Below are 14,682 nucleotides of genomic sequence, written 5' to 3'. Positions count from 1 at the left end.
CTATCACCCTGCCCAAATAACCGAAATAATACAACCAAGTAGGCATTCATCTCCCTGCCTGAAATACATACATGACAGATACAACCATGTATCGGCATCGGCTAACAATCCCCCTGCCCAGAAAACACAAATACAACCATATACCGGCATACAATCTTCCTCCCTGCCCACTACCACAGTCGTGGCAACATTGAGCACAAAGAGGGAGGCTGAGCTGACTTCCGCAAACAGCTGCTGCTCACCCTAACTAAGCATGTCACAAAGAGAGACTCCCACTCTCCTTGACAACAAAGCTAACAAGATAATTGTGTAGCCGGTGCAGAAGCACAATGGCTGTGTGGTTCCTCTCTCTGTCTTCCTATCCGCTGTCATTAGGTAAGAGTGATAAGGTAGACTGTAGATACGCTACGCTATACTCCTCTCCTCAGCATCAACCCGGTTCCCCGCACGGTGAAATCCATACTCACCACATCTGTCTCTTAGGAGGGATGCAATTGTCTCTGTTGATGGCAGTCACCCCCATAGCCATCTGCATCACCGTTATGTATTTCTGGTACTTCATGTTGTCCACCACTACTAGGAATCCACACCACAAACCAGTTTATGGAAAACATGTAATTTCTATTCGCTGGCATCCGCCTGCACCGCGTCTTCCTTGTTCAGCATCAGAACGCCATTTCCAGCGCTGAAGGACTGACAGGGAAAACAGTCCCCACGGAGCTCAACAAAAGGTACCATGCCGCTGCAACCCATGTCTGCAATGACACCCTAATCTCATTAGTGCTCAAGAATAGATGGCTAATCCATTCAATGTTAGTCAGGACCACAACATTGTTCTGTTGTTCGCCCTAGCGGCACTTTTCTTTGGAAAAAAACTCTAGCGAAATGCTGCAGCGGCACCCAAATGTCCGTGTGTGAGGTAGGAGAGAGTGTGCTGTGCGTGTGTTTAACGAGAGAGAGAGCAGGGGAGAAAGGGAGAGGGAGGGAAAGTGGGTGCATGTGGAGAGCTGAGAGGGGTTCTTGTCCAATGAATTCATCTTGGTATTTCATTTGGGTGCATGAGATAGTTTTTTTGATTTCTCAGAGCAAACCTATGGTTCATAATTAAACCCTACAAAAAAGGGCTGTATAAAAACTTGATTAATGGGCTGATCCAGGACTGCTCCCAGACCGGTAGTTTTTATACCCACTGAAAGGAAGGGGGAGGGGGAAGGACAGCAGAGAAGAAAGGTGGGAGGGAACAAGACACATTTTTATACAGCCCTTTTCACATATTCTATTATCAACATGTTGATCACATCAATTATAACATATTTAATTAAACATAAATCATAAAACGTTTCTTCTTCTATTATGTATATATTTTTGTACAATGTTATCTTACATTTGCGGTAACAAGGCAGTAAGTGAAACTGAAAAACAGGGTTTGCTTCGTCTGTGTCAGCTGCCTACCTACTGACCTTGTTGTTTTAATCTCAATCTTCTCAGTCAGCCAAACTCTGCTCCTACTGAGGTCTGAAGGGCAGTCACCATTATTTCATCACTGGCTCAATTAAATGGAGTTCCACAAAAAGGCTAATTGGGAAAGGGCTCTGAGAGGGGAGAACGCAACATTCATTTGAATACAGAAACTGTTTCTAAGTGGTTTATGAACACAATATTATGTATAGCTTTTGTTATTACTGTCCTAAACATACAGTTCTATGTTGTTTTTCTGTCCTGACGCATAACGATGTAACATCAGGAGGAGTCTCCCTTAACTACAGATCCCTGACTGTCTGGTCCCAGATTACAGATGATTAGGAATCTAAAAGTGGATTGAGTTAGATTAGCCAGCCTACTGCACACAGATTATTGTATACCGTTTCTGTTTCTCATCACAAAGAAAAACAAACCATCTCCACAATGAGATAGTTCTTCTCTTTTTCCCGTACAGATATATTCACCTCTGTTATTCTCTTTTGATGCATCCCTGCTCAAGAGTCTTACATAAAAATCTCATAAGAATCAGAGGTCAAACCAAGCAGTCAGCGGTCAAAGGATCCCAGTATCTCTGAAATTACCGCTATTTTGACATTGATTCAATGTCCAATTCTAAGCAACAGTAAACATGTCGAAATCTTCAGAGACAACAATAGGTGGAAAACACTGTACAGAACATTAGACTTAAAAGGCCTGTCCCTTTCCCGTCAGACGTGTGTAAGATACTGTTTCTCTCTCTGCAGCTCTGTGATCTCTGAGTTTATGATCCTAGCACTGGGACTGTTTCAGAGCCCCTCGGCCTCATGGGATTGACCATTAACCTTTAAAGGTTAAACAAGTCTCTGCGTCATGCTACAGCTCATTCATTTGAGCACAGCCACTGGACTGTATACACCAAAACATGACAACAACATGATTGAATTGTATATACTGCAGTTATGGATATATAATATTCAAACGGCTTGTGAAACTGACGTCAGTGTGGTGCTAACAGTATATCTTCCTCCACTGTCCCTGTCGCCATACCGGGCTCAAACAGTGATCCTCTTCTTTTCAAAACATACGCGACCGCACTAATTGACAACATACACATATTTTGCCACATACTATGCTAACATGCCATGTTGACCAAAGAAGAATAAAACATGCAGTCGCTTGGCTAATAATAAATTCAGGGCCAGTGAACGGCTGCCATTTTGTTTCCGCTGTATGTCTATGGGCTGTATTCTGGGAGTAAACAAAGTGCCTGTCCAATCACATTGAGGGATGGGGCAGGATGGCCTGTGTTTTAAATGGATGGTAAAGGTCTGTGTTTTAAATTGAAAATTTGGCCAGGGCACTAGACGTAACGGTTAGTAATCTTTCATTAAGCGCTAAGGGATTCTTAATGACTAAGCTGAGCTAAAATCTCCTCTACCTCCTCATAAAGCATGTCACTGCAGAGGAACATTACCGCCCATCAGCCTGGCTGGGAGGTGGAGGAGGGGTCTGATATCAGATGCCAATATGGATAGGCTATTGTGCAGAAAATATTCCTTCAATGGGCTAAATGTAACATGAACTACATTAGGCCTACATACAAATGGGCAAACAAATAAAATACAATTATATTTGGCACATGCGCCGAATACAACAGGTGTAGGTAGACCTTAGAGTGAAATGCTTACTCACAAGCCCTTAACCAACAATGCAGTTAAGAAAAATAAGTGTTAGAAAGTGTTTACTAAAATAAACTGAAGAAAAAAATTATAAAATAAAATAAAATATATAAAAATAACAAATAATTAAAGAGCAACAATAAAATAAGTAGTGAGGCTATATACAGGGGTTACCGGTACAGAGTCAATGTACGGGGGCACAGGTTAGTCGAGGCAATTGAGGTAATATGTACATGTAGGTAGAGGTAAAATGATAATAAACCGAGAGTAGCAGCAGTGGGGGGGGGGGGGGGTTGGGGGGGGGGGGGGGGGGGTCAATGCAAATAGTCCAGGTAACCATTTGATTAGCTGTTCAGCAGTCTTAAGGCTTGGGAGTAGAAGCTGTTAAGAAGCCTTTAGGACCTAGACTTGGCGCTCCGGTACTGCTTGCCGTGCAGTAGCAGAGAGAACAGTCTATGGCTAGGAAGGCTGGAGTCTTTGGCAATTTTTAGGGCTGGGCCGGACCACCCTCTGTAGTGCCTTGTGGTCGGAGGCCGAGCAGTTGACATACCAGGCGGTGATGCAACCAGTCAGGATGCTCTCAATGGTGCAGCTGTATAACTTTTTGAGGATCTGAGGTCCCATGCCAAATCTTTTCAGTCTCTTGAGGGGGAATAGGAGTTGTCGTGCACTCTTCACAACTGTCTTGGTGTGTTTGGACCAAGGAACTTGAAGCTCTCAACCTGCTTTACTACAGCCCCGTCGATGAGAATGAGGGCGTGCTTGGTCCTCCTTTTCCTGTAGTCAACGTGTCACACCGTGATCTGTTTCACCTGTCCTTGTGCTTGTCTCCACCCCCCCTCCAGATGTTGCTCATCTTTCCCTGGGTATTTATACCTGTGTTTTCTGTCTGTCTGTGCCAGTTCGTTTTGTTCGTTGAAACCTACCAGCGTTTTCCCTTGCTCCTGTCTTTGCTATTTTCCCTGTTTTCTAGTTTCCCGGTGTTGACCTTTACTGCCTGCCCTGACCCTGAGCCTGCCTGCCGTCCTGTACCTTTGCCTACTCTGGATTACCGACCTCTGCCAGACCTGACCCTGAGCCTGCCTGCCGTCCTGTACCTTTGCCTCTACTCTGGATTACCGACCTCTGCCAGACCTGACCCTGAGCCTGCCTGCCGTCCTGTACCTTTACCTCTACTCTGGATCACCGACCTCTGCCAGACCTGACCCTGAGCCTGCCTGCCGTCCTGTACCTTTACCTCTACTCTGGATTACCGACCTCTGCCAGACCTGACCCTGAGCCTGCCTGCTGTTCCGGTGCTTTACACCCTCTCTGGATCATTGACGCCTGCCTGCTTTGACCTGTCGTTTGCCTGCCCCTGTTTAATGAATAAACTTTATTTTCTTCAACACTGTCTGCACCTGGGTCATACCTTAAAACGTGATACAACGATCATCTCTTTTGTCTTGATCACGTTGAGGGAGAGGTTGTTATCCTGGCACCACACTACTAGGTCCCTGACCTCCTCCCTATAGGCTGTCTCATCGGTGTCGTGTCAGTGATCAGGCCTACTAAACTTAATGATGGTGTTGGAGTCGTGCTTGGCCATTTTATTTTATTTTATTTAACTAGGCAAGTCAGTTAAGAACAAATTCTTATTTAGAATGATGTCCTAGTAACAGTGGGTTAACTGCCTTGTTCAGGGGCAGAACGACAGATCTTTACCTTGTCAGCTCGGGGATTGGATCTAGCAACCCTTCGGTTACTGGCCCAACACTCTAACCACTAGGCTACCTGCTGCTGTTGTGTCCTCGGCAAACTTAATGATGGTGTTGGAGTCGTGCTTGGCCATTTTATTTTATTTTATTTAACTAGGCAAGTCAGTTAAGAACAAATTCTTATTTAGAATGATGTCCTAGTAACAGTGGGTTAACTGCCTTGTTCAGGGGCAGAACGACAGATCTTTACCTTGTCAGCTCGGGGATTGGATCTAGCAACCCTTCGGTTACTGGCCCAACACTCTAACCACTAGGCTACCTGCTGCCCCCTGCCATGCAGTCATGGGTGAACAGGGAGTACAGGAGGGGACAGAACACTCACCCCTGAGGGGCCCCCGTGTTGAGGATCAGTGTGGCAGATATGTCGTTACCTACCCTTACCACCTGGGGGCGGCCCGTCAGGAAGTCCAGGATCCAGTTGCAGAGGGAGGTGTTTAGACCCAAGGTCCTTAGCTTAGTGATGAGCTTTGAGGGAACTATGGTGTTGAATGCTGAGCTGTAGTCAATGAATACCATTCTCATGTAGGTGTTCCTTTTGTCCAGGTGGGAAAAGGGCAGTTTGGAGAGCAATAGATATTGCATTATCTGTGGATCTGTTGGGGTGGTATGCAAATTGGAATGGGTCTAGGGTTTCTGAGATAATGGTGTTGATGTGAGCCATGATGTGTAGTCATGGCTACAGACGTGAGTGCTACTGGTAGGTAGTCATTTAGGCAGGTTACCTTGGTGTTCTTAGGCACAGGGACTATGGTGGTCAGCTTGAAACATGTTGGTATTACAGACTTGGTCAGGGACAGGTTGAAAATGTCAGTGAAGACACTTGCCAGTTGGTCAGCGCAGGCTCGGAGTACACATCCTGGTAATTCTTCTGGCCCTGCGACCTTGTGAATGTTGACCTGTTTAAAGGTCTTACTCAAATCGGCTATGGAAAGCGTGATCACACAGTCATCCAGAACAGCTGGTGCTCTCATGCATGCTTCAGTGTTGCTTGCCTCGAAGAGAGCATAGAAGTGATTTAGCTTGTCTGGTAGGCTTGTGTCACTGGGCAGCTTGTGGCTGTGCTTCCCTTTGTAGTCCGTAATAGTTTGCAAGCCCTGCCACATCCGACAAGCGTCAGAGCCAGTGTAGTACAGTTCAATCTTAGTCCTTTATTGACCCTTTGCCTGTTTGATGGTTTGTCGGAGGGCATAGCGGGATTTCTTATAAGCGTCCAGGTTAGAGTCCCGCACCTTGAAGTGGCAGCTCTAAATCAAATACTCGTCCCATGCGTCGAATACACACATAGGTGTTCCGTTTGTCCAGGTGGTAAAGGGCCTCGAAGCGAACATAAAAGGCATTTAGCTCGTCTGGTAGGCTCGCATCACTAGGCAGCTTGTGTCTGAGCCTTTTCTTGTTTGCTTATGTCCTTATAGAATTGGTTGAGTGCGGTCTTAGTGCTAGCATCGGTCTGTGGTGGTAAATAGATGTCTACGAATTATATAGATGAGAACTATTTTGATAGATAGTGTGGTCTACAGCTTATCAAAATATACTCTACCTCAGGCGAGCAATACCTCAAGACTTCTTTAATATTAGACATCGCGCACCAGCTGTTGTTGACAAAAAGAAACACCCCCACCCCTCGTCTTACCAGACGTAGCTTCTCTGTTCTGCCGGTGCATTGAAAATCCCTCCAACTCTATATTATCCGTGTCGGCGTTCAGCCACGACTCTGTGAAACATTAGATTTTACAGTTCTTAATATCCCGTTGGTAGGATAATCGTAGGTCATCAATTTTATTTTCGAATGAGCAAGTAGAATTGATGGTAGTGGGAGTTTACTCGCTCACCTACGGATTCTCAAAAGGCAGCCCAATCTGCGTCCTCTTTTCCTCTGTCTTTTCTTCACGCAAATGACGGGGATCTGGCCCTGTTCCCGGGGGAGCAGTATATCTTTCTCGTCGGACTCGTTAAAGGAAAAAGCTTCTTCCAGTTCGTGGTGAGCAATCCCAGTTCTGACGTCAAGAAGTTATTTTTGGTCATAAGAGACGGTAGCAGCCACATTATGTACAAAATAAGTAAAAAAATAAGTTACAAACCACTGAAAAAAACAAACAAAATAGCACAATTGGTTACGGGCATGTAAAATGTCAGCCATCCTCTTTGGCGCCATCTCTACCCTTTAGCTCAGTGCAGATGTTGCCTGTAATCCATTGCTTCTGGTTGGAGTATGTACGTACGGTCACTATGGGGACAACGTCATCGATGCACTTATTGATGAAGCCAGTGGCTGATGTGGTGTACGGAACATATTCCAGTCTGTGCTAGCAAAACAATCCTGTAGTTTAGCATTTGCGTCATCTGACCACTTCCACAGTCACTGGTACTTCCTGCTTTAGTTTTTGCTTGTAAGCAGGAATCAGGAGGATAGAGTTATGGTCAGATTTGCCAAATGGAGGGTGAGGGAGAGCTTTGTACGCATCTGTGTGTGGAGTAAAGGTGGTCTAGAGTTTTTATCCTCTGGTTGCACATGTAACATGCTGGTAGAAATGACGTAAAACAGATTCAAGTTTCCCAGCATAAAAGTCCCCGACCACTAGGAGGGCCACCGCTGGATGAGCATTTTCTTGTTTGCATATAGCCTTAAACAGCTCGTTGAGCACGGTCTTAGTGCCAGCATCGGTTTGTGGTGGTAAATAGACAGCTACGAAAAATATAGACGAGAACACTCTTGGTAAATAGTGTGGTCTACAGCTTATCATGAGATACTCTACCTCAGGCGAGCAAAACCTTGAGACTTCATTAATATTAGATTTTGTGCACCAGCTGTTATTGACAAATATACATAGACCATCACCACTTGTCATACCTGAGACAGCTGTTCTATCTTGCCGATGCACGGAAAACCCAGCCAGTTGTATGTTATCCATGTTGTCGTTCAGCCGTGAAACATAAGATATTACAGTTATTACATCAATAGCCTAACCCACTCAAGCTACAGGCTATAAGATTGCAAGAAGAACATCTGAGACCTTAGAGACCCTACTGTATGGATTTAATCAGCCAGGAAACCACAACATCCTTAAATGTAATAAATAAATGAACAGCACCAGAACAACAGACACGTATCAAGGCTCGTGCCAGGATATACAAGCTGGTGAGCAGCTGGAGAAGGTCAAAATGAAACTGCTATTGTCAGCACCACTTTGTGTTTGGGAAGAACAGAGGGGTGTCCTACTGAAATAACTGTCCACAGCCTCCTTAGGCTTATTTCAGACATAATGGAACTTCAGGGAATGGAACTGTTAAAACATGACCAACATAAATACAGGTGCACTATCTTAATTTGACCCTGCTTCTCACAGCAGGAAAACAATTTGACCCTGCAGAAATATAAATGTGAAATATTATGTGGATTACAATGAATGGACATTTTTGAAGGTGTTTATACATTTTCCGTAAGGGCAAATCAAGTCTAGTGTTTCTCCGATATGTATGTATTGCTAAATCTTGGTCGCCAAAAGTTTGGTCGCCCAAAAATGTTCTTTAGAATTTTTTTTTAAAACTTCAGAATGACAAAACGTTTTCAGTGTAAACTTAAACGACTAAAACCAAATATAAAGTGTGTAGAAAATACAATAGAGGAATATCTTTTTAACAAACAATCTTTAAAAACTAACAATCATCAAACTAGACAGTCAGGGAGAATAGAAAAAAATGCTGTGGCATTGATTTTGATATAGCCTAATGTTTGATGTGTGCAGGAAAATTCTCTGCGACAACAGATTGATCAAATTAAAATAACAGATCTGTACACACACAGACACAAACAGAAAAACACACACAAACACACACACACTGTGGAAGGTTTGAGGTTGGCGAGGGCAGCACCATAACAGGAGAAGGACCTGGGTTGCAGCCATGTGGAAGAAGGAGAGGACAAAGTCAAGGGAAGTGCAAGGTGATGCACAAGTCGACCCACAGAAGATTCTATCTCCGCTTCTCCCCACTCTACCCAGCACACCTACACCTCCCAGTCACAGGTGACAGAGCCCAGCCTCCAGTAACTCAGATAAACACCAGCAGTCTGCCCGCCCACTGACCACATGCCACCAGGATCAGGCAGAGAGAGGGCACACAATCACATCCATTTAAGTTACTGTAGCTTTACAGGGGTCACACTTCCACATAATTGCAGTTGTGGAGTGGAATTGTAGAATATTGGATTGGTTTAAGATTGAGATTTCCACTAGGAGCAGCACCCATCTAATGTGTTGATTATCCCTCGCCATAAATTACACTATCCACTGGCCCCAGACCACGATTAATCACATGACCCACTGCAGCAAGATTACATCTGTAGCCTTGAACTACAGTCCCTCACACTCTACCAGTCTCTCTCTCGCTCAAACACATAATAGAGAAGCACTTACACTGCAAGCATAACACACACACACACAAAAACTCACACTCACACAAAGGTAGACATGGACACAAACAGCCACACACGCAGAGTAGCCGTTATCACAATAACTGTGTGTGGCACGTTCTGCAGTCAGGCAGCGCAGGGCAGTCAGGCAGTGTAAACCTCCAGCTGCTTGGTGTCACTGCAGACATGGAGCATCGCTGTAACTCAACTCTCCACTGCAGTGCTGCTTTCATTCCACACACACACACACACACACACACACACACACACACACACACACACACACACACACACACACACACACACACACACACACACACACACACACACACACACACACACACACACACACACACGTTCCCCTGCAACGCCTCGCCTCGGCAGCCTGCATGGCCCTCCATCTCCTCTCCATCCAGAGATGGGGCTACTGACACACACTTTACCATTTGCATACCGTACATGTAATTTGTCTCACATGCCAGAGTGTAATGAAGTGAACATGAGGCACTGGCAGCAATGGAAGTTGCATACAGAGGTGGTGTGGAGCATATTCATTTGAACATTACATGGGGCTGTCGGGTAATGTAATATGTATGCAAATGGAACAGAACAGTGTTTCGAAGTGCCCACTACTTCCGCCTGTCCTCCTCAGCCTCTTCCCTCCTCTGCTCGCTGCTGTTTTGCTGTGTTTGTGGTCTGACTGTGTCTTGGTTTTTTGCAGGCGGAAAGACAGTGAGAGGACTGTGTATGTGTATGTGTGTATATGTGTGTGTGGCAGAGGAGGCTGGTGGGAGGCTCATTGTAACGGCTGGAATGCAATGAATGGAATGGTATCCACACATTTGACTCCATTCCAAAATTCCATTCCAGCCATTACAATGAGCCCATCCTCCTATAGCTCCTCCCACCAGCCTCCACTGGTGTGTGCACGTGGGTGCGGCTGGTCCCGGAGGAGGCCTGGTGGAGAGAGGGGCCAGAAGGACGGTGAGGCAGGCAGGCCTAGCTAGGAGGAGGGACTACGGCTTAGCTGAGAGATGAGGCACTGGCCTGGCTGTGATTTATGGCTCCAGCTTCAGGGGAGAAAGAGGAAGTTGAGAGGAAAAAGGCCTCTCCGTGTGAGGAGGGATGCCAGGTGGAGTGGGCAGCCAGGCAGGCAGGCAGGAGGCTGTGTCGCAGTGCTCCGGGCGTAGACTGCAGGCAGGAGACAGCAGGAGGTTGGGAGAACTGGCATGCTTGGAGCTCACAGTGTGGATCCAGTCAGCAGGGCAGTGAAGCAGGACTCGACAACAGCCCTCTCCTCCTCTGTCATCTCTCTTTTAAAAAGCGGTCTGGTTCAGACTTTTCCCCCTAAGTGCATCACAGCACAAATATGCTGAGGCAATGATGAACAGGGGAGTCTGCACACGGTGGAACGTCCACTCTCCTGTCAGAAAGAGACACTTAACAGGTAATAATAACTACACTACCGTACCAGTAGTCTATCTATAGCGCAGCATTACAACATAAAAATATTGGCAGCCACAGGTCAATCACTGGTTTCTTATAGCAAGTAAAACTCCTATTTTAGAACCCATGTGCCAAAGGCAAGCTGTTACCTACTGCCTAAGATGGAACCGTATCCCTTGTCAAAGACCAGTAGCTGAGGAAACGTGAAGCAAAATCACAAAGGGGAGAAAAATCATGCAATAACCCACTGGGTGAGACTGTAAAAATACCATAAAAGCTATGACTGCTAGCTTCTCATTAGAAGTCTTTGTAGCTCCCAAGAGCACCATGAAAGGTCTCAGCAGATCAGGTGGGAACACACAGCAGCGAAAGTAACTGCTAAAACAGGTTATGGGAAAAGGTCTCTGAGCTTAGGAGAAAACACTCTGAAATACAGTACCTTTCAAAAAGAATCAGTATGCCATGAGTGACTTATGTCAGATCACATTCTCAACCAATGAGAGGGAGCTGTTGATCTGACTATGTTTCCATGGAGATCTGACAGAAAGCTGTGAGGATGCTGGCTCAATGCTTCACACATCAAAAAGGTTTAAAATGAATGTGAACACCAAATTGCCAGGGGGAAATATGCTAAAATCAATCTTTAAAGCAACAGGACAGAAACAATATTCATATAGGCCTAATATATGTAAAACCCTCCCACATCTGTGATGTTTACAGTATGTTGTGTCCATGTGAAAACATCACTCTGTATCAGTCAGCCCCTGTCAGTCAGTGAAGGGTGAGGACAGATAACAAGAATGTGAAAGTAGTTCTCTGCAGGCAGAGTGGAGGATGAGGGTTACAGTGGAGGGAGACACATCGAGTCTTCTTCTTGAGAGCAAGTGAGTGGCATCCCTGAGTAGACCCAGAAGAGCTGGGGGATAAATGTCTCAGCGGGAGCTCTCAACTCTCCACGTGAAAGAGAGGGAGAGAGTGGTAGTAATCACTGCAGACCAGAGGCTGACCCAGCTACAATCACCGCTACTGTCACTCAACCTGACGCCAGGCAACTGGATAGCTAGCCGGGTCTGTTATTGACCACCATTTCTGATGCAACACCAGTCAGTCACGCAAATACGTTACACATCCTTTAGCTAGGTCTAGCACTCACAGTCAATGATGTGCTGTTTATGGCACAATGTTCTAATAAGTCTGAAGCCTTCAGGTTAAATGATCAGACGGCTTCCCTATGGAAGGGTGTGTGTGGTCTAACTAGGGTTAGAATTAGTTTAGAATTAGGGTTAGGGGTTAGGTTCAGGGTTAGGCGTTAGGGAAAATAAATGTTAGGTCCCTACGAGGACAGAAAAACAAGTGTGTGTGTGTGTGTGTGTGTGTGTGTGTGTGTGTGTGTGTGTGTGTGTGTGTGTGTGTGTGTGTGTGTGTGTGTGTGTGTGTGTGTGTGTGCGTAATCAGAGACAGTCCATTGCTTGGACTTCATGCAATGGCTGTAATTCTTACTTAACTGCACAAATACTTCAACGAGTGCATTTAAACCCGACTCCGCTCCCTCCCACACACACACAGCTGCCTTCACCCCCTGCTGAGCACTAAGGCACCGCCGGGCTCACCTCTAGCAATAGGCTTATGAGAGGTGGGCCCTTGCATGCAATAACTCCTAAGCACACAAACATTGACAGATTTGATATGAGCACAGCTAAAGAGAGAGAAGTCACAATACATTTTCCCACATTGACATTGGTTTTAAGGCCTGTGAGGACCAACCAGGTCTCACTCTCTAAATAAACACATTTATGCTAATATATTCACACCCACATGATCATGCTGAGTCAGAGGGAAAGACGGAATATCCTTGATATCCCTTTGCTTTTTCCCTTTGTTTACCTCTCCAGGCTGTGAGCTGAACGTGCGCCTGGCCAGGCAGGACCTGTCAGAGATAGAGGGCTGGGAGCAGGGAGGCAGGGGGTGTGTTTCTGCTGCATTGGGCAGATCTGATGTGCAGGGCCAGAGTCAAGGTCAAACCCACTGCTCCCAGCCAGAGGCAGAGGAAACCTGAACCAGCACCGCAGTCTGGATGGTCTTGGCTGGGGCTCCTGAATTCTGATACTTTCTGCATCATTAACACTGTCCCGGCATAGAGAAGAGCACACTGAACACTATCCACACGGCAAAGGAAGGACTCAGCAATAACAAACCTACAGCCCTGGGCCTTCGTAACGTACACCACACACAGTTACCATGATAGCGAAATTTAATAAGCAACTTTTTTAATTGAAAGCTTTCTAGACTCTCTCACTATCCATTCACTCAAGACAGCACTAAACCTATTACATAACGTAATAGCATCACAGCGTAGAGTAATAACATAATTCAGTGTACAAAATGTAAGACACAATATAATACAGCTCTACAGACTTGTCCATTTATGTGATTCAAATCAAATCATATTGTATTAGTCACATGCGCCAAATACAACAGGTGTAGACCTTACAGTGAAATGCTTACTTACGAGTACCTAACCAACAATGCAGTTTCAAAAAATACAGATAAGAATAAGACATAAAAGTAACAAGTAAAGAGCAGCAGTGAAAAAACTACAGCGAGACTATATACAGGGGGGTACAGGTACAGAGTTAATGTGCGGGGGCATCGGTTATTTGAGGTAGTATGTACATGTAGGTAGAGTTAGGGACTATGCATAGATGACAACAGAGAGTAGCAGTGGTGTAAAGAGAGGGGGGGGCACTGCAAATAGTCTGGGTAGCCATTTGACTAGATGTTCAGGAGTCTTATGGATTGGAGCTGTTTAGAAGCCTCTTGGACCTAGACTTGGCGTTCTGGTACCGCTTGCAGTATGGTAGCAGACGATCTATGACTTGGGTGGCTGGAGTCGTTGACAATTTTTAGGGCCTTCCTCTGTGTCACATCCTGACCATAGTAAGATGTGATTTTCTATGGTAGAGAAAGTCAGGGCGTGACGGGGGTGTTTTGTGTTTTTCTATGTTTTCTATTTCTATGTTCTTAGGTTCTAGTTTTTGTATTTCTATGTTGGCTTGTTTGGGATGATCTCCAATTGGAGGCAGCTGGTCCTCGTTGTCTCTAATTGGAGATCATATTTAAGTAGGGGTTTCTTCCTGGGTTTTGTAGGTGATTATATTTTGAGTAGTGTTTGTTTCTCTCTGCGTCACGGGTTTGTTGTTTTGTCAAATTCAGTTATTTATGTATTGCAAAGTTTCACGGATTTAATAAAATGTGGAACTACAACCACGCTGCACTTTGGTCCCCTCTATACGACAGCCGTGACACTCTGACATCGCCGGTTCCATCTATGTAGTTGATTAAAAGCTCTGGGGGCGTCTTTGGGCGGGAGGTACATTTAGAGTTGAACAACATGGTCAAATAAATGTTCTTAATACATTGAGCAGATCCAAGGGAGGTGTGTGGAGTTAATCAAGGACATAGAGAAGATAAGTCAATGGATGGAATGAAGCACTGAACATAAACATCCCTGGCAGGTTGAAGTGAAATAATATAATAAAGGCAAGTTGAAATTAAAAGTCAAACTAAATTAATTGTATAGTGCTGCTAAATTATCATTTCAGTGAGCTAGCCTATGTATTGCGAAAAAGCCTCCTCCATCTGCTGCTGTTGTGAGCTGAAGACACAGCCCAGGGGAAGGAGCCTCAGAGCCGTCACTCATCTATCCATATGCTATCTGACGTTTCACATATAGCGCCTAGATAGGACCTAGCATCCGCCATTAACCAGAGTTCACAACACGTATAGAACCCTACTGGAGGGCAACAGATTCTTCATCCTCACCCCTTAATCAATGTCTTTTCATTAACAAGATGTAAAAGCTTTGACGGACAGGTCACTGATCCAATCATAAATGTCCCTGCGCATCTTCTGGAGCTTTTCCTGGGGTTCT

At 45.2% G+C, this 14,682-nt stretch overlaps 1 protein-coding gene across 12 annotated transcripts in view; it reads right to left on the bottom strand.

Moving 5' to 3' along the window:
- Window positions 1-931, bottom strand: part of LOC106562151 (tight junction protein 1) — a 155,328-nt gene extending 154,397 nt beyond the window's left edge. For 9 of the 12 annotated variants that reach the window (XM_045689084.2, XM_082957759.1, XM_082957760.1 and 6 more), the window contains exon 1: window positions 468-929. In XM_045689084.2, the coding sequence (XP_045545040.1) occupies window positions 468-562 (95 nt within the window). In that variant the 5' untranslated portion in view covers window positions 563-929. Of the gene's footprint in view, window positions 1-467 lie in introns of all 12 variants that reach the window. The other 3 variants (XM_082957762.1, XM_082957764.1, XM_082957761.1) reach the window with 2 other exon arrangements.
- Window positions 932-14,682: the final 13,751 nt, after the last annotated feature.

This window comes from Salmo salar, chromosome 11, assembly GCF_965601325.2.
Source record: "Salmo salar chromosome 11, fSalSal1, whole genome shotgun sequence".
Lineage (NCBI taxonomy): Eukaryota > Metazoa > Chordata > Actinopteri > Salmoniformes > Salmonidae > Salmo > Salmo salar.
Note: the sequence above shows the minus strand (reverse complement) of the source record. Positions and strands in the feature narration are given on the sequence as shown.